Genomic DNA, 19926 nt, shown 5'->3' with positions numbered 1-19926 from the left:
AAAACATGGTGGATTTCATCTCTTTCTCTGATCTGAGAATATTTTTGAATGCAGGGGTGAACATGTACATGTACAATGTTCAAGACTGAATATATGAGAATTGTTCACTTACACGATGGCAAAAAGCGATGTTAAGATCAGGAAGTTTTATGGGGACAGTTCAAAGAGGTACGTAGACAGCTGATGTACCAGAGTTCTAGTATTTACACGTATACGCCGGACTATAGCTTCCTGATGGAAAACAATTTCGCATTTTTCTATTGCGAAACACGAGTGGGGTTTTGGGATCGGGAGAACGAGAAATAAGCCGTAGTCTACACTAGAGTTCCACGGGTGTTTCGAGTTCTCCCGATCTTGTTGATCGTTGATCGTTGACTGTTTTTGTGATTATCAAAAGTTAAATATTAAGCTGACTCCCAAGGAACTACATGTTGCTCAAGGGCAGGAAGGGTATAAACCTTTTCGGGAGTTCAGATACTGTATTCTCCTATAGAAGTCTTGGGCTTGAAGAAACCTTAGATTTGTAATTCTTGGATTAAGTTTAAGTTTAATAATACTTTGTCGTGCTACATGTACTGTAGTACAAGTAAATAAATCACAGAAATTACAAAAAGTACATGACTGGAGAATATTTTTTTAACCACGAGGACTACAGTAGGTTCATTTGATTGTAATGATACTCCAGTACTCTACATTAGTTTAGAATATACTGTGAGTCCCTGTGTGTCCCTTTCCTGATGTGGCAGATCAAACAGAAATTGGGAACAGAAGAAGATTAAGTTGGAAAGATGTGCCAATGACTTCAGCAGAAACCCTGTAATACCCACAAGACATCTAAGGTAGGAAACAGAAATGAAAAACTGACTGAGGAATTTTTTTGAGGACTTTCACGTCAATCGCTTACTCTTTGTTAATTTTATGATTGATATAATCAGTGTATGATTTACACATGCCTCTCAATCAATCAGGATAGATGACCCTGTACCTATATTTGAAACCTTCCCTCGTCAACAAATGGCCTTTGATTATCTTAACACTTGTCAGCAAGTAAGTGAGATGAGCCTTCTGATTTTTAACCATGAGAGGTACAGTAGGTTCATTTGGTGTTTGAGATAATTTACACTTCCAGGGTTAAAGACCAAGGTGAAGTATTTTAATAAAGTTTTTATAATTTTTGGTAGGATGTTCATGTCTTTGCTAGAGAAAAGGATTGTGATGGAAAACGTTTCTACATTGTTGCCACTTTACCCCAGTTTTGGTTTAACTACACAAGGTATGGTTTACTAGAGAGTGAACCCCGTGCTGTATTTGACTATAACTGAACAAAACATGAGGGCATCACAAATTACATACCTAAAAAAGGGACTTTAGTTAAAAATCAGTTCAACTCATCAACAATAGATGAGCTTGGGGAAGGTGCCTGGAAAGATAGTGGAGCCTCGAGCACAAGAGCCAAGCGCGTAGGGTAACCATGACAACCCTGTGCACAAGAGCCGAGTTGTAGGGCAACCATGACAACCCTGTGAGCGGCAACCACCAGGCACTGTCACACTGCAAAAACAGTGGAACCATGATACTTACCTCATAATTTATCACTACTTGGATAATAAACCAAGTGCAAATTCTAGAGTAAAGCACAACAGTTAGAACAGTTAGATGTGTGTCTTGTTGAAGGGCAATTAGTTTTATTGTCTGCACTCTTTCAAGCCATATGTTTAGATAAATTTAGTTACTTTGAACCACATGCTTTAAATAGACCTAACCTGATAGAGGAATTTTAATTGACAGGAAGTGTTCTCCTGAAAACAGAAATTACTATGAAGTTATACCTGAAGGTACTTTTCCATTTGTTCTTTCTTTTTGTATCTTTAGCATTTAGTGCTACACTGTATTTTTAGGTTCTGTTACATGTGTGATTTGACGACATAATTTGTACGTTCCAGGGGCTGCCTGTAGGCTGTACTTTGACTTGGAGTTCAAAAGTGACCTTAATCCAGGGAAGGATGGAGCCAAAATGGTTGAAACTTTTATAAAGGTAACATTTATATCAAGGATGAGGTACTCTTGATGTAGGCTGTGGATATAGGTGCTTGCTCCTTCGGAGAGTATGTTATGAGCTTTATTGGTCCAAAAAATGAGTGTAGGTACACTCTGGATTATGCTACATCATATTTTGTTCTGAAATTGAGTATGGGTTTTAAGAAAAAAAAATTGTTACGGTGGACAATGAATTTAGCTAAACCTTGCTAGTTCTGAAGCGTGACATTTAAAGTGAAAGGAAGAAATATTTCAAATAAGCTTAAAAATTCTAACTGGCAGGAGGCAGACCAGTTGGCTATTTACAAGCATGACTGAGGAGTTGAACCAGGCTCTGCTGAGAAACAACTCCAGCTTAGTGTTCAGTGCAGGACTTGAACTCCTCACCTCTGGATTTCAATTCCGGTGCCCTAACCACTCAGCCATGCTGCCTCCTCAAAGAAAACCACAGTCAGAGCATAATATGTAAACATCTTGAGTTCTCTTTTAACTTGAATGTCTTTTTATCTACAGATGAATACAGTGTAAGAGAGTATTAATATTCATTTTGATAGAGTACTGTAAACCACCGTAGGTGATCAGTCATTTGGGTCTGAAAATAGATATCAGAAAATAATGTATCCTGACCTGGTCACAATTAGGAGAGCTGGTTAGCACTCCCCTACTAAAATTGGTATCCTAGGAATGTCTCACTGGACTTAACAAGCAAAGGTGGTGACTTATAACTTTAGTTACACCTACATGCACTGGTAGTTATATGCTAGTTTTGATGTTTTCAAAATTTTGGTCACAGTGTATCTTTACATGCACATGACCATAGTGTTATAATGACACCTAAACCACTTAAAATTGTGTCATTTTCTTTTTGCAGTATGTTTGTCACCATCTGCAGGATATGTATGACTTAACCTGCGGCAGAAAGTTTATTATAGATTTGGATTCAAGGTTAGTTACACATGCGTATAAACGTTTGTTAAACTATCTTCTAAACTTCAACATCCTTGACCAATGCATCCTAAGTGATTTGAGTCCTCTAACTTTGTAGTGCAGGGCCTTAAAACTAGAATCTTCCTGGGTTTCTAACAATTTGTTATTGTGGTTTTAGCACACCTACCAAGTTTTCAAGACATCTTATCTTCCACTTGCCTGGTGCTGTTTTTAAGGATAATATCCATGCTGGTGAGATAGACATGTCATTACTAGGGGTATAGAATGGTAAAATCCGAGACTTACCGAGACAATGAGACCCTCATTAAAGATCAAAGACTGAGATTTTTCAAGTCCGAAAAAAAAAAAAATTGGGGATGAAAAAAAGGAGTCACAGAGAAAAAAAGGTGATGTCCCTTCTAGGCCACCACAAGGTTGAGTCGCGAGATTTTGAGACTTGGTGAAAATTTGCCGAGACCCATCAGTTTTCAAGGACCATCTATACCCCTACTACTTGATTCTGGTGCTGTTGGTAAACAATGTTGTACCAGTATGTCTGCACATGTTGCTAATACTTATGCACTAATGGGCGCAGCCTTGAGGCTCTCATCAAGGTGGTGCAATTGCTCAGACTTTATGTGCAGTGTAGCCCCTAAAGGTGTTAAAAGTAAACAATCAGTGTTTTTTTTGGATGCATGCATAAAAATTGCTTAATTTCATACTGCCAATGAACAAGAATCTAGCCATGATTGAAAAAGTAGGTGTCTTTTACTTTGAATGTGGCCGGGAAGGTGACATCTTCTTAGGGGAATGTGGGTCAAATTTAAGCATGTGAGGTTATCTTCTGGGATCATCCGTACTAAAGGCATCAGCAGTTGGGTGTCAATTGATACCCTTGATTGATACCCTCGATCAACATCTTGATCGGTACTTGATCGACATCCTGATCAATACACCGTCGACACTTGATCGACACTTGATCAACAGTTCGTTGATAGTCGGCCGAGTAATGACTGAGTCACATGCATCGATTGAAAATTAGGCGACTGTCAACCGGCTGTCGACCAAGATGTCAATGGAGTGTCGATTGAGTGTCAACCTACATGTAGGTGTCGATGGAGTGTTGATTGATGGTTGACCGAAGGTTGACTGAGGGTATTGATCAAAGGTTCCATCGACACTTGACTGTGGATGCCTTTAGTACACATGTTCCTTTTTTTGTAGTTTCGAGTATAGATTTTTTTTAAAATAATTATCCTCATTCCAGCAATTCATATATCAGTTTTCTGTGAAAAGTACACACAATTTACAGAAGGGGAGGGTGTCCATCAGGTCAATAACCCTGGTAATAAACAGGTCTTTTTTGTTGTGCTAAAACCAATGTTCATATTGAAATATTTCTTAAAATGCTGTTTCATCTTGCAGGAAACTTTGTGCGACACATTTGCGCATTGTTAGAAAGGAGGCTTGGCCTTGGATCTGAGATGCCAAACAACAAGGACATGTCAACACATGTGGACTGTGATACTGATAATCCACATTCAACATCCAAGGATGAGCTGTCGATGGAAAATGTACTTGCTGATGTTGGTGAAAGCACAGGAGAGAAAGAAGATGAAAGCTTTGCTTCAGGTATAAATAGTCTAACTAAGTCAAGATTGAGTTTGTATTACTTCTTATTGGATGACAAAGTGACAAGGTTTTTAAGCAAATCACTTAAAGCATACATGTAGTAATGGAAAACTGAAGCAGATGTGATTTACTTTCAACACTCAAATGAAAATCACTCTTCATACATCATAACCCTCATTGTGCCTAAGTGGTACATAAGGCCGATATCACTCTACCACAACAGAAACAAGTGCAGAGTAAGACTTGCAGAAGATGTTTCCTGAAGACATTTTACATGTAATTTTTCTAGTTGGCCTCCAAGAATTGCAAGAGCTTATCATCAAGGATGGAAAAGGTGGTTTTGGGACATTCTGTGACCAAGGTATGTTACACTTGCAAGTAAGTAATTGTATGTACATACTGAACATGTAGAACGTCGTGATGGAAAGTGGTAGAAAATGGTGGCATCTGTTGTTTGCAACTGTGATTATCACATTGACTAATTTAGTTTTTAACTTACAGGAGTTTATACCAAGAATCGAAACTTTAGAATTTTCAAATCAACAAAGATTGGGAGAAATTCCCATCTTCTAGTATCCAGCCAGAACACCTTTAAGGTAAATGTGTGAAAGTACAAGAACAGTTGTATTGTTAAATAAATTACCTGTTTCTACATGTGTACAGTCTGTAACGCAAGCTAGCACTTTGGATACTGAGAGGTCTGCACTCATTGCGTGCCTATAATGTAACAGTAAGTGCCTATCATCTATAGTTCAAGCATATTCAAGCCAATAAAAAGGGTCAACCTATCAATAATTACAAGAGAGAGAACCATAGGCAGGGCTACAATGCCTATGAATAAATGACTTAAGCAACTTTTTGAGTGGACTGAAGTGATTTAAATTGTACAGAAATGGCTGTTTATGGAATTGCTTACTGTACTGTTAGTTTTACTAAATGGTTATTGAAACTTACTTAGCCATTGTGGTTGGTGATAAATGTGAGACTGAATCCTCCCTCAAAAAAATGTCAAAAGATCTAAAGTTACATGTATTTGAATTGAATGCATTAAATTGTTGGTTTTAAAAGTTACTTCTCTGCCTGACTGCAATAAAAAATTGGAAACTGATTCATAACTTTTTCTAAACGGTCTGAGTGTATAATTTACTGTTGTTTCAGCCAAGTTTCAAGGATAGAAAAGGAAGTTTTTCGAAAGATCCTGACTACTTGTTATTCCTAGATTCACTGGTTTCCAATGTTAGGTAAGGACATATCAGAGCTTTTAATTGAGCAATTTATTGTCGATCTATGTGGCGGTAAATTACCACATCTTTTTGTGATGCACCAGATAAACATTAAGGGTGCTGTCAATACCAAGTTTCTAGTCTTGTACCATGAGTCAGTGTTGCCCAAAAGGAACATTCTGTGATGCTTGTACCTAAACTACAGTACCAGCTTTATGATTAACAATACCAGAAGTTAAGTGGAAATAATGAGGGACATGCTTAATTGTTTTAAACACTTCAGTTGCCATGAATTCTACTGTAGATACTGTTACATTGTATATATTTGGCATGCAATATTTGTACAGGATAATAGACACAATTCTAGTTTAAATAAGCTTGTTACGAAACTTAACACCTTTCTAATGCAAACAGCATGCAAGTTGGAGGAAAGGATGTGAAAGTGTTAACCTGTGACAGCTGTGTGAAATCGTCCAAGAGACCCTGCCACAAGGAATCACAGTATTCAGGTATATTTTTTAGGTAGATGTATATTACTGGAAGTTAGAATCGGCCAAATATTTTGCTGACTTATGATTGGCTGAATTGTTATGCGAGTGACGCATCCCAGACTGAGGAATATGTGGTGTTTTTTTAAATACTTACATTTTGTTAAATTGCTAAATTGTGAAGTAGAGAAACATTAATTTGACATTTTACAGCATCAAAAAGGGTCTCCCCAAAATGCAGAAAATAAACATAATGGCCTCCGTAATGATCCTGTTGTGGTGCAGTTTCTCTACTTTAGACCGAATACGATTTTGATCTTTTTGACGGGAACTTCATTATTTTGAAGTGGCTCCATAAAGTATTCACTTACAGTGTTGCGCGCTAGTGTTACATATTTTGAAAGCTGGTTTTCGCGTTCGCTCCTCTTCCTAGGTCATTCAAACCTATCAAACGTAATCAGCAATGATCAAATAGTGTTTTGCAGTCATCTCTGGTCAGTAAAATAATGCCTTTTGATCTTGAATTAAAGCTACCCATGTAAACAGATGACTTTTTCACTGTTCATGAAGCGATTTTCTAGAAGTTTTTTCGCTGAAATCTTCCAAAATTTTCACAGTACAATCGAATGCGGTCAGATGAGAATTTTTAACTGTGCGAAAATAGTAGGGGTTGAACCAGCTGTTTCTTAGATGTTTGTTTGTTTTTGTTTTTTTTGCCAATTTATGTCTTTTCCCTTCGCGTAAAAACTTTGCAGACAAATTTTCTTGATAAATGACCTCGACGTAAAGTCAAACGGTTGTGACCACTCCCCCAAATGTTGTGCGTTTTCACCGAAGGAAACGCGGGAATATTCACTGTTACCTTTGCCTTGTGGGGAATGGGGTCATCCTGACGTCACAACATATAGGAAACCCTGACGTTTTCTATTGAGCGTGCGCAGATCACTGAAGCTCTCGCCTGAGCGCGCGTGTCATCGTAACACTGTAGGGAGCCATCTCCAGTCTGTTCAGTAATTATAACGTTTCTTTTTGTTTTTTGTTTGACAAGACGACTGCGTAATGTTCTTACTCTTGGCTGAAAGTAAGGATTTTTTGTTTTCAGCGAGTCCTCCGTCTTCCCAGAGTGGTTATGAACACTCTCCATATCCTGAGATTGACAATTTTATATCACAAGTCATTAACAAGGGTGGAGTGCAGGGTGAGGTCAGAAGATGGGTCTTCTTTCCACAAGGTATTTACTAGCTTAGTCAGCTAACGATACAGACACTCCCGTGAAAAGACATTAGGCTTAACTTGATTTTAATTTTGTATATCATTTCATTGAGAGAAATTTAAATAATTCCTTGTACAGGGAAATTGCTGACTTACGACATTCTCAAGAACCGCTGGTGTGAGAACATTGGGAGACCACACAAGAGCAACCATATAATGTACGAACACTCACGAGTTTGTTACTTTGTTCTAAGATTTGTTGCTTTATTCTTGTGATTTGGTGAAGCTCATTCTGCACAACTTTGACTTATGATTACATAAAACGCGAAATAGTCACGCAGTCATAACTATCACGCAAAGAGATCCGGATCGAATAATCTAATTTTTTTGAATAGTCATCTACTTGTCGTTCAAAACTTTATTTAACCCTCTTCACAGACACTTCGAAAACGCAAAGAAGCGGCTGTCATTTTGTCAACAACCGCAAACTTCTACGCTACTCACTATCTACTGAACAATTAGATTATGAGCTCGAGATTTCTATCGCGCAGCCCGAATCAACTATCACGCATAGAAATCGAGAGCGATCAATCTAATTGTTTTAGTATAAATCCACTAGGCGTTCAAAACTTTATCTAAATTTTCTTTACAGACACCTCGAAAAAGCAAAGAAGCGGACGTCAATTGGTTAACAAACGTACACTGTTATGCTGCTCACTATCTACAACAGAATAGATACTGAGTAGCGTAGCCAATAAGAGAACGACGTTCGTGATAGAACGCTAGTTGATTTCTACTAAAACAGAATAGATAGTGAGTAGCGTGGCCAATCAGAGAACGGCATTCATGAGAAAATGCTAGTAGATTAATTTTATGCTAAATTACGATAGAGACACCTTGGTAAAGGTGTAATGTTCAAGGACTATTGTAATGATGTGCGTTCAACCACCTATATTACAAACAAATTTTTTTTTTGTACGATAACCATTATTGAAACGATTTAAAGCATCCCTAAGTTGAAGGATTTTTACTTGTCTTTTCAGGATGGTGGCAGATTTGAGGCTTGGTGTATACTACCAGAAGTGTCATGACCCTGATTGTAAAAACATTGACTATCGCTCTCCTGGTGGGTTAACAAGAACCCAGCAGATTATATAGTCAAAATAAATAAAAAAGAAATTATTTATGGCGACTCCTCAACCTGGATTAAACTGTTACTTGGAATCTTAGTTTTAGAGCAAGAGGAGAAACGACAACAAACGAAACATTTTTTTATTTATTTATATATTTATCTATTTATTTATAAAATAATTAACTCAAATTCAATTACACAGATGATCAAAATAAAATAAAGTAAAGAATTAAATATATCTAAAAATATAAAAAGGAGATATCTTAGTAATTACATGTAGGCCAGTTTATACAGAATTCTAGATTCCTTAGTTTAAATAAGCTGCCTGAGATAAGATAGAAAATACATAGAATACTAATATAGACAAATCGCAACAACAATACGTGATCAGAAAACTATAAAAATTTATCCTTATTTAAGTTGAATTTACTAATATAAAACTGATACACTTTCGTACTAAACGATGATAATTGATCAATTGTTCTGATGGCTACAAGCAGGCCGTTCCATAAATCCACAATACGATTTCATGGAATAAAAGCCCGTTGAAGCGCTTTTTTAACTCTACTACTCCAAGTGATCTTGCACCAACATCGCTTAAACCGGGTGCTAACCATGTTCCAACTTACACCAACCCTTCCTCAACCTTGGACTAACCATGCGCCAACCTTGTACCAAACCCCCGTTGCACAATTTGTCAATTACTGTGTCGTCGTTGTTCTAATAGTGGAGAATTGAAACATAGTTTAATATGTCATCCATTGCAACTTACTCCAGTCAGCTCCAATACAAACATTTTATCTTTATTTCATTTTTTCAGATAAGCCCATTCCGGAAAATATTAATCCATTGTCAAGTCCTCAGGTAATTTAACTAAAGTGAAAGTTATTCAAGCCGATGACGTATTCCCTTCCCTGAAAAAAGAACAGAATCTTAGATGTTAATTGCGTTCCTTCATCTCATACATGTATTAAATGGGTTTTCTAGAAGTTACTTTGAGTTGCTCCGTGTACTCATGTCGAAAATGAACATAACACTACGTCAATCCTGATTTTTTTTCCAGTTTGCGTCAGATGATTGTGATGATGAAGAGCTTTGCAATTTTGCGGCTGAGTTTGAGGATCGGGAGGGTAATCACAGGAGCAGTGATTCATTTAACTCTGAAATGCAAGAGATTTTACATACGAATGGAGAATATACTTCAACAGGAAACAGAGAAACTACACAGTGTGACTTTGATTGGGATGATGAATGGAACAACGAACCATTCCTTGATGTTCATGTTCCACATGTCAGTGATGCTAGTGAGGGTGCAGGTACACCTACCAAGAGTCTCCTGAAACAGGACAATAGGACGCATGTAGAAGTTCGGCGGGAAAATAAAGAAGGTACCAGAGAAAGTGTGGAACCATTAGAAAATGGCAACAGAGAACCTACATGGAATGGGGCAGAAAGAACTGCCACAACGAGCTTATGTAATCAAGTTATTTGCAACTTGGTAAGTCATCCCAGAGGGAAGAATGAATTAAAACCTTGCGAGCGCTGCGGGTTACTTTCACTTGAAAAATGCTGCAGCTGTGCGGAGAACAACGAGCTGGTGGGCGCATTAGATGAAGACGTCTGCGACTGGTTGGAAGAGGATTCAATTAGTGATCTAGAGTTGTCCTTTGCTGCCGAGGAAGTTGAAAGCACAACTTACCAATAAGCCTTTAACTGTAGATAAACTTTTGTTCAACCCTTTGTGTTTTAATCAGAAAAGGCGCTTGTTAAAAAATGAATTCGGTCAATGTTGCCTTTTTCGTGTGTTTTATTTTCGACAATAAAGAGTTTTTCCATCTGCCACCCCACTTCCATTACGGAACTCCAAGTTGCAGCAGTAAATGCCGGATAAATACCATTGTACAAAAGAGTAGTTTTTTTAGCATATAAATAAAATGACAAGTTATTTTAAGTCACATCGAAGCTGGCAGTTTATTTTCAATTTACTTAATTTTAGGTGTTTTACTGGTCCAGTTTACAGTACTTTTTAAAAATAACTCGGTAAAGAATTGACGGTAAGGCACTGAAACAATCATTTCCGAGAATTTTCAAACCTGATTGTGCACATGTCAAAATATGTCAGAGAATGAAACGAGGTTTTTGTCACTCATTTTAGATAAAAGTTTCAAATAAATATATTTTATGAACTACACTCCTTCGGTTGCATTTTTGTAGTCTTTTGTAAATTATATTCACAAGATATGTGGTTTTCTGACCGAGATTGGGTAAATCTTTTGTACGCTTTTAGTAGAAGCATCAAAGGTTTATGTTGTTTTATTATTAATACACACAACCTTCCACACAAAAAAAGGTTCTTGTAGTTTAACTTAAGTTATTTGTGTAGGAAACAATACGGTTGAAGTAAACAGCCAAGTAAATTTCGTTGTTAAGCGAATTGATGTCTTTACTATTGTAAATATTCTTCTGCAAAGCAGTCAGGGCGAGCCTATTTCAGAATCCAGTCTGGTTTTTAGACTGTCTCTCTCTAGTTATTGTTATATGTCCCATCCTTTGTTTCGGGAACATCCATTGTCTCTTTGATCACTTTTAGGATATGCCTGTTCAAGCAGTCTTCGTTACGGTCCCTAACAATACAATGCACAGGTGGCAAAATCTAGTTCAAATTGTCTGGGTCGTGAAGAAAAACAAAACTCTTCGTCTCTAATTGTCGATTGGAATTTTGCGAGATCAGTTGACTTCCAACGCTTGTTCTTTCAGAAGCGAGAATTTTGTGCCTTTGGAACATGACCTAATCAGAAAGGGACTGAAACCTTTCAGTCAAAAGAACGAATATCATCTTCCTCAAAATTGAACTAGGAACTAACCAAGTAAACAGGTTATGCAGGAAATATAAAATAGGTAATCAAAATGACGACCCCAAAGAAAGGATTCCATATAAGTTTATGAAAGATAAAAAGTTGTTAAGCTAGTGTAGAGTGTAGAGACGGTATAAAAGTCGATTTAAAGGTACAAAAGTATAAAAGCCGATTTTTCGAACCTCCAAGAGAGCAATTGGTTTGAAAATTCGGGTAGTTCAAGAAAATCGGGGGTAAAATAACGGTGCTTGACTGAGGGGAGGGAAAAGGCTTTTGGTTCGAGTTATCGAAAAGAAAAATCGAACAATTATCGGATTGAAGAATCTAGTGCTCGTGACATGAGGACACCATTGTATGAAAGTAGAGTTTGCATTGCGTTCGATTTCTAGTATCTCTCCTGATTTAAATCTGTCCTCAGTGATATCGACTCTCTTGTTACTTCACATGCTGTGGTTACGTCTATGCATACGGTAGCTTACAGTGAAATTCCTTGATTCAACTCAGCAGTTACCATGTGGTCATTCAGTAACAAGGACGCTCCATGGAACAATTGTCATCCCGGTAACCTCGTATCGATATACCATTTACATAAAAAAGAAAGATGGTTTATTTGGTCCACTGAAATTCTTTAAAACTTAATAATTTCCCGCTCTCTTTACTCGGTGCTTCTTCAAAGATTGTCATTTCGAATTCTGAAGTTAAAAATCTCTTCCGTTAGTCCTTCAGAACTTGTTCACGACAATTAAGCAAAACGTCCTGTTATTTCAGTCGACTTGGCATGGCAGTTATCAGGTGGACGTACTTCTTTCAATACACTTCATTGTATCACTTTGAAGTGGCTTGTTCAAAATGAATGGCTATTCAAGAGCTGCATTGATCGCGTACAATGAGACAAGTGTATTGCAGATACCTGCTTCAATAATTTGTGAGATCGTACTGAAATGTAGTGTCTTACTGAACTTTTTTTTATTTTGATGTTCGTGAAATAGGAAATTCTTTTTTTCCATACAGTTTCTTTTTGCAAATTTTAAAAGGTAACTTAACTGGAAACCCCAGCTGAGAGTTTACCAGCACGTCAGGTGATTCCTTCTATGTGAACGTGAAATTCGATAAAAACCATTTTTTTAAAGTGTTTAATGAGCAATGAAACTGGACAAGAAATGAAATGAAATGAACTTTGTTAAAATAGTCTCATTCCATGTGAACATCACATTGTTATTTCAAGGAAAATTGAACGGTTTATTAAATAACCAGTTGACCTTATTGCTACGAAGCAATTTCGATGTTCTGTTGTTTTTACACAAGACTACAGTTTTATAGTTTCATATACTGAAGACAAAGAAATTCTTCCCTTTGAACGAAATAGCAAAGTCTGCCGTTAAAAAAGAAGCTGGTTTGTGAATTGTGGGACAACTACCGAATGGTGTTTTTAAGGGCGGAGTTTGGATAAAACGATGTCGGAAAATCGAGACAACTAAAAAAACATCTGCAGCATTTACCGCTAACCCAGTGTTGAGGGCTTTCAATAACTTGAAAGAAAAACGTGACTACTTTGATTGATAATACATGTGAAGTATAATAACAAGTATGTTATGAAATTTCGTTTTTTTTTTTCAGTACAAGAACAAACTCTTTGACAACATGGTCAACAAGAAGCTGGTATAATTTCCACAGCTTTGAAAATGTCTTACCCGATCCCGGTTAGTTAATGGCGGTATAGATGTTTTAGTTAACTGACATTTCCCCTCGTCTCAAAGCTGACAAGAGAGGGTTATGATTCGATAACCGTCACAAGCAACATTACATATATACCCTTGGCCCTGATTAAAATAAAAATTTGTTAAAGTCGCCGGGAAACGCTGTAGCAACATTAATTGAATACTGCCTCATGTACAAATTAAAGTTGTTATTGTTCTAATGAGAGGCAACGTGACTTTAAACGCACTAAACCTTTTAAGGCGCCTGTAAGACCTAATTATTGCAACCTTGCTCATCAAAACTTTTAAGTGCCATACGAAAGAAAACATTGTTGTGTCGACCTGACACAAATGGCAGCAAACATTTTTCGGTCATACTTATATTTGTCTGTTCAAAGACCGACAAAAATTATAACTTTCAAGGAAAGACAGATACAATTATAATTCATGAAAGTTCCTATTTGCTAATGTCTCTCCGCTTTTGTTATCCAAAACACAACGCTTAAACGCTAACTTCACGTGTTCCCTGATATTAATTATAGTTAATCTACAAACAAGCTCTTTCGAGTCACCGACTTTTGTATAAGGGGGGTTGCCTCGACACTTTGTTAAAATGATAACCGGTGATATTCTTAGACCTAGGAACATATAGTAATATTGAAGATATAAGCTGGATTATGAAGACGAGAACTGCTACGGGAATGCTTTGTTGATTTGTTGTTACGTTTGGTGCTAATAAAAACACAGGTATTGCCACCAAATATTGAAATTTGCAAGTGTCAAACAGCTTTTGCCACAGCCCCAATTTTCTGCAAGGTCGGGGTGCTTTCAAAATAAAATATTTTTAAGCCATCCTCTTTCTCTTCTGAAAACAAACGTCAAGAAATTTTCTCACAATCAAACGCCATTTGTGCGAATATTTTCTGTCATACTAAATGACAGTGTGGCAGAGAATCTGATGGCGGTTTCTAACTAAGGCATTTATTTACTGGTATTTGCCTGCTCAGTCTAAGAATTTGTTATTTATTAATTTCACATCAAGGTTACGCTTTAGCTTTCCGACAAAAGATGTTTGATCTTTTCCGCTGTAACCATTTCATTTATCACTGGAGTTTCTTTGCACTCTTTTCATTTCCAAGAGTCCCTCTCAAGTGGAGGCGGTGTGTATTCTATGTCCATTGTCTAAATGCTGGACGGGTAATCGCGAAATTTTTGCTTTAAAATTATATTCAGACTCATTGACTTGTGTGAGACAAAATTTTGACTTTTACACTTTTTTGTTTAAAAGCGTGAGTGAATATTTGTAACCTGGAAAGAAAAACCACTAAACATGTTGTTCACAACACCTTGCTTCCAATACAGAATATAACACTTTCATTTAACACTGCTAACACGGTCTTTACATTGCCCATTTTCGAGGACACCCTTTTGGATAAAAATTTTGATAAAAGACCAACAGTAAAATGGCGTTGTTCTTAGCCTGCAATGAACATAACATAACATAAAACGACTTTGAGATTATCGGCTTTATGTAACGTAATATCTTTGAGATTATTGGTTTTAAGGTGTTCAAAATTACCATGCACGCTCGTTCAAACTTCTCTCTATTGTTCAGCAGCTTTCAATCTGAGTGTTATTTTTGTGTTGCACAGCCTTAGCCGTAACAAAACGAGAGGATATAATCAACACACCAAATTAATAATTGCACAAAACGTGTCCCAAATTAAATTCCAATTATACAATTAGTTTTTGTCAAGACATTACCTGAATATTTTTCCCGCGCGTTGGTTCACTATATCGTCAATAACACTCATCTGTTATGACCCTGTGAATCCTTTTTAATCGCTTTTCATGAGCGAACCAACAAGATTCGAACAGCAAAATTAACTTGAAAAGGAATTATCATCAAACAACGTTCAAAAGAAACTTGCTAGGATTTGAATTAGCCACAAGTTGAAATTTTCTGCGAACAAAATGTTTACTCTTTCACGCTGTTGAACATGTGATTACCACTGCACGACACCAAATGGCTCTCTTGTTTTAGCTCGATGTTTTCATCCGTTAAATTTTCTCCCGGTGTAGCTGGTGGAGTCGCTTGGCAGTGGGTCTAAAATGAGATAACAAGAGCTCCCGTTTGTGTAATGATATATGGCAACGTGGGTTTCACAAGGAAGTTCAACGGGACACCGCGTGTTAATTCTAGAGAGGCCTTTTGGATTTATTAACGTGTTTCACTGCCTTAAAATTGATGTGTTCACGGTTATTGAAGGTAAATGAAAAGTTTAATTCACTCCTTCCGTGATTCGTAACTTAGCATTACCTTTTCTGACTATAAACGTTGTTTTGATTAAAGCGAGCAAAATCTTAGAAGCGGAACTGAACACAATAGCCATTGTGGTATTTCTATAACGCAGTCCTTGGGAACACGATCCTAGCACCTGCCAGTCACAGAGGGCTTTTAAAGCCCGTTTAAAGCCCGATATTTGTCGTGTTTATGTTGTACCCAACAGACACAGAGAATTATCTACCCTTTTGTCTTGTGAATATCGGTTAGCTTGAAAAAGTGGCAACTATTATCTCGGAGAAGAAGACTGACTGGAATTGGGAAAGCAAAAAGGGAAAATTTATATTGCTCAAAGGCCCGTACAGCTAAAGAAAAAACGTGCTTCGGGTTAGCTGTTCGTAGACTTTCTGACGGTTTTGGCATCGGTCGCTGACAGCTGTTAAGAAGGAAAAAAGGCACGTGTTTTCTTTCTAATTTCCATAGCTCATTCTTCAATGAAAATGTAATTCCAGCTCGTTTTGTTAACTTGTTGTGGCGAATTCACGCACAGTTGAGTCCCTTTGATTTTTAAAGTACCCACTGCAATAGGCGTAAAACGTTTCACCTCGCGTGTAACATTTCAATGCGGATTCTGACCTACTTAAAACGAATAACGTTAGTTAAAGACAACCGCATTTTCTTAATTCACAAAGCGTCATGTTTGAACTTTTAATAAGTAAATTCTCTTCATTTGAATGACTTAGTCTCTACACACCTGTCCATCTCGATAGATACGTCTGTGACAGCGTATTGTGTGCTGTGTACTCAGTGTTTTAAATACCCAGATTATATTGAGAAAATATAGATATTCAATCATTGGCAGACTAGCGGGAAATTGCATTAAAATCAACTGTGACACACTGACCGAATGGAAAAATAAAAGCCACCCGTTGTTAAAGTGATAATGAAAGATTTTTTTGAAATTATATTTAGATCTTGACAGCCTTCACGGGGACAAATTTAATGGTTGACTGAAACAAAGAGTGCAATTTTAACAACGTCTTTGTGTGCCTCTCGTATGTTTCATTACCATGCAAGGTTTGGACAGTTCCGTGATAAACAAATATTTAAGCGCAAGGGTCGATCCTTTTGGGACAACAGCCTAGGACTGAATGAAGAGCCGGCTAAATAATTAGTAATACAATGAATTGTCTTCTATGTGGGGATTTAACTCTGTGGAGATATTGTATGAACAGCAAAAATTGGCCTCATGTAAAATATTGTGTTGTAAATGAAAACTACTATTGAAACTTTCAAGGCACAGTTGGGTCTTTGTAAACATTTCTCCTTTCTATGCAAAACTACTTTTGTTATCTGCTCAGTGAACGTCAAAACAAGGTCGTCTTGAATGCAAATGAGCCCTTGAAGAGAAGAGTGTTTTTTTAGAACCTCACATCTTCTTGGCGCCGTTCTCTTCGTCGAAAACAATCAGATTTAGGATCTCTCTTGAGCCACGAATAACACTCATTTTTGTTTTCGCGCAGTAGTCAAGTATCAGATAGTGCACCAGACATGGTATTTTCTTTCTCTATTTGTTCCTTGTGAATGAATAAGTAAAACGTACTAGGAAAACACTTGTCCTTAACAATCCTTCATGCTATGAATTCACTCAATCCATGGGAGTTCCCGCCACCAGTATTTTTCCCCATTTACTCATCTTACAAGACATCGTGCTAGATTAATTATTCATCAACCTTCTCCAGTTTCTATTGTTCTTTCGAACTCTTGCTCGTTAAATTCATGTGGGTAACCCATTCTTCTAGGCGATCAATAATTTATACCCGTCAAGATTCTTATAATGAAGCACTTCTGCGGGAGTTCATTCAGGCGCTCTATTGTTCGGAACGTGGTTCCTTTTTATTCCAAGCAGGCGCATAGACAAACGAGAGGTTTGGTCCACCTATAAAAGCTGCTATCACAGGTTGACCGCACTCGCACTGTTACACAACCCACTCCGTGGTGAATTCGCGTCGAAGTTTTTGAAACTGTACCACTTGAAAACAGATCAGCAGAAATGACTAAGCCCAGTGAACACATAAAACGGCCCATGAATGCATACATGGTTTGGTCGCGGAAGGAACGAAGACGCATCGCAGAGGAATGCCCTCGCATGTTGAATTCGGAAATCAGTAAGCGTCTCGGACTTGAATGGAATGCACTCTCGCCTGAATCCAAAGATCCTTACGTGGTGGAGGCGAAACGACTGAGAGAACAACATAAGAAGGACCATCCCGAGTACAAATACCAGCCTAAAAGAAAGCCAAAATCTACGCCCAAGTTGAAAACGCAGAGCATCAACCCTTACGGTTATCATGAGATGAATGGGATGGGATACCCACCTCCTTCTTCGCTTTGTAGCCCGATGCCGCCTGGGCATTTAATGCCTTCAGGTCCAATTTTTAGCAACTGTTCCGGAAACTGTACACTAGCGGAACCTCCCCCACCTTACCATTTCGCGCCTCATTATCCGGTAATGCAGACTGTGACTGAAATGAAAGGACCTTGCTCGACGCATTTACCGCTTGTTGGAAGAGAAATCTCTTGCGGACCTCCTATCGGTTACCCAAGTCACCATCCATCCATGCCACACTCTATGCAAGTTGGACATGTGGTACACCATCGAAGCGTTTTGCCCGAATCATCATCTATAGTTCACGCTCCAACCGCTATCGACAGCAGAACTGGAATTCCTAGGTCCTCTATGGACTTCGTTATGCTGAGACCGGATGTCGGCTACTAGTAAGAAGTGACTGTTGTTTTTCTTAGAGAGAATTTCATAAAATTTATACAAAGAACATTTCAACTAGTTGAGACGACAATGTTTGTATATAATGCACTGACCGAAATCACGAGATCATAGAGCACAAATCGTTTATAAGGATAGAACATTTGCAAAGACGTGAAGAGAATAATAGTGATTATATTTACTTTTCATTCAATTAAAAAGACACTTTGAACTTTGAGGCAGCTTTAACATGTCTTTTTTAAGGTTTCGTGGCTGTATTGAGGTCTTCACGAGTGTTAATGTGTATATATTGAAGAAAGAATCTAAATGATCTCTCTTTTTGAAATTTATCCTATTTCGGAGTGAGTCGGGTTGTACAGTTTATAAGCTTATTAGAGTGTTTATTGATACAATAAAAATAATTTATCAACTGAAACTGTGGCCTTTCCTCGAGCCGTCGAGCGTGGGAAATCTTGCTCCAAAGAGTTACAGGTAACTTGCCTGGCTCTGCGCGTTCCAATATTGCAGACAGAAATCGTAAGACCACGCACATAGAGCGGACCGCACGTTTATCAAACGGGGTGATTTTAGCATGTACTCGAATAGTAGAAAATTATATCATTTCACAATGAAGTGTAAACTACCTTTCTCATTGTAAGGGGACAAAACATCCACACTTTGTTATCTCAAAGAACGTGTTCGATTCTACATGGCAACCGAAGACAAAAGCCCCGTTGATAACACAAGGGATTACCTGTCATGGCTTGCCACCATACACTGCATTGTTTCTTTTCTTTGAATACGAATGTTTAGAAATGAATTCAAAATGATATATGACCAAGGGCCTAACATGAATGCGATTATTTCACGCCAAGATAATTTGGCTTTAGTAATTTTGGTGTTTTAATCTTTTCTTTTGTTCGTATTCTATGGTTTCTAACAACTCAATGGAAACTAATCTTTTTTAGGCAGGCGGGCAAGTCTTTCAAAGAATTGACTATGCTATCCCTTTTATTCAAAATCTGTAAACGCCAGTTGTTTATAGATTTTAATTTGACAAGGAAGATATATGGATGTTTCAATAATGCGTGTATCTAATGCCACCGATAGGGCATACAAATGGGCGGAAAAGCAAACTGTATCGAATACAACTTAATGCAGTTTATTAATTAGGTTTTCAATTCGGGTGCCAGTAGACTTTTGTCGCGGCTCTATTTTAAATACCAGTTTTAGATCTGTCAGAAAATGTCATTGCCTTGTTCTGCTATATACCATTAAGAGGTAGTATCTTCAATAGTTGATGTCCTGAAGCGTAAAGTAGTGGAACACTAATAATCCACGTCTGTTGTCTTTGTATTCGTGAAATTGTCACTGCGCGCAGGAGTGTGGCATATGCGCTATTTTTGCTAAGTCTTTCAGTCATACAAATAGGAAAATTAAGTGCAATTGTTTTCCAGCATATTGTCAAAAGATTTACTTTGAATAGCTCACGGGAAGCTAAACAGCTTATGTTTGAAATCACTAAGATTTCTTTGTTGAAATGTTATATCGTACCCAGCACGATATCTTAAAACAGTCTTTTAAACTATTTAGTTGCCTCCCACAAGTTAAGGTCCCGATCAACTCCCGTTGTTTCTTTTATTCAAAACACAAGTTAAAAACACTTCAAGGAGAT

General features: G+C 37.6%; 2 protein-coding genes across 2 annotated transcripts; both read left to right on the top strand.

The window, feature by feature from the left end:
• Nucleotides 1–8: 8 nt before the first annotated feature.
• Nucleotides 9–10841, top strand: LOC145475137 (DNA-directed primase/polymerase protein-like). Its single transcript, XM_081455221.1, has 18 exons — nt 9–168; nt 747–839; nt 969–1047; nt 1182–1273; nt 1789–1835; nt 1944–2035; nt 2909–2982; nt 3143–3216; nt 4390–4596; nt 4886–4957; nt 5098–5192; nt 5755–5837; nt 6234–6328; nt 7410–7538; nt 7659–7737; nt 8563–8645; nt 9472–9515; nt 9715–10841. The coding sequence occupies exons 1-18, from the start codon at nt 116–118 to the stop codon at nt 10354–10356; spliced, it is 2133 nt and encodes a 710-aa protein (XP_081311347.1). The 5' UTR covers nt 9–115; the 3' UTR covers nt 10357–10841.
• A 6083-nt stretch (nt 10842–16924) lies between these two features.
• On the top strand, nt 16925–18979 carry LOC145467472 (uncharacterized). Its single transcript, XM_081451036.1, has one exon. The coding sequence runs from the start codon at nt 17541–17543 to the stop codon at nt 18264–18266; it is 726 nt and encodes a 241-aa protein (XP_081307162.1). The 5' UTR covers nt 16925–17540; the 3' UTR covers nt 18267–18979.
• Nucleotides 18980–19926: the final 947 nt, after the last annotated feature.

Source organism: Orbicella franksi, chromosome 2, assembly GCF_964199315.1.
Source record: "Orbicella franksi chromosome 2, jaOrbFran1.1, whole genome shotgun sequence".
Taxonomy (NCBI): Eukaryota; Metazoa; Cnidaria; class Anthozoa; order Scleractinia; family Merulinidae; genus Orbicella; species Orbicella franksi.
Note: the sequence above shows the minus strand (reverse complement) of the source record. Positions and strands in the feature narration are given on the sequence as shown.

What these genes read in the sequence shown, in the direction of transcription:
- LOC145475137 (XM_081455221.1), top strand. Translation starts at nt 116, where the DNA reads ATGGCAAAAAGCGATGTTAAGATCAGGAAGTTTTATGGGGACAGTTCA. An exon ending in TATGGGGACAGTTCAAAGAG is followed by an intron (nt 169 to 746) that starts GTACGTAGACAG and finishes CTGATGTGGCAG; the next exon opens with ATCAAACAGAAATTGGGAAC. An exon ending in ATCCATTGTCAAGTCCTCAG is followed by an intron (nt 9,516 to 9,714) that starts GTAATTTAACTA and finishes TTTTTTTTCCAG; the next exon opens with TTTGCGTCAGATGATTGTGA.
- LOC145467472 (XM_081451036.1), top strand. Translation starts at nt 17,541, where the DNA reads ATGACTAAGCCCAGTGAACACATAAAACGGCCCATGAATGCATACATG.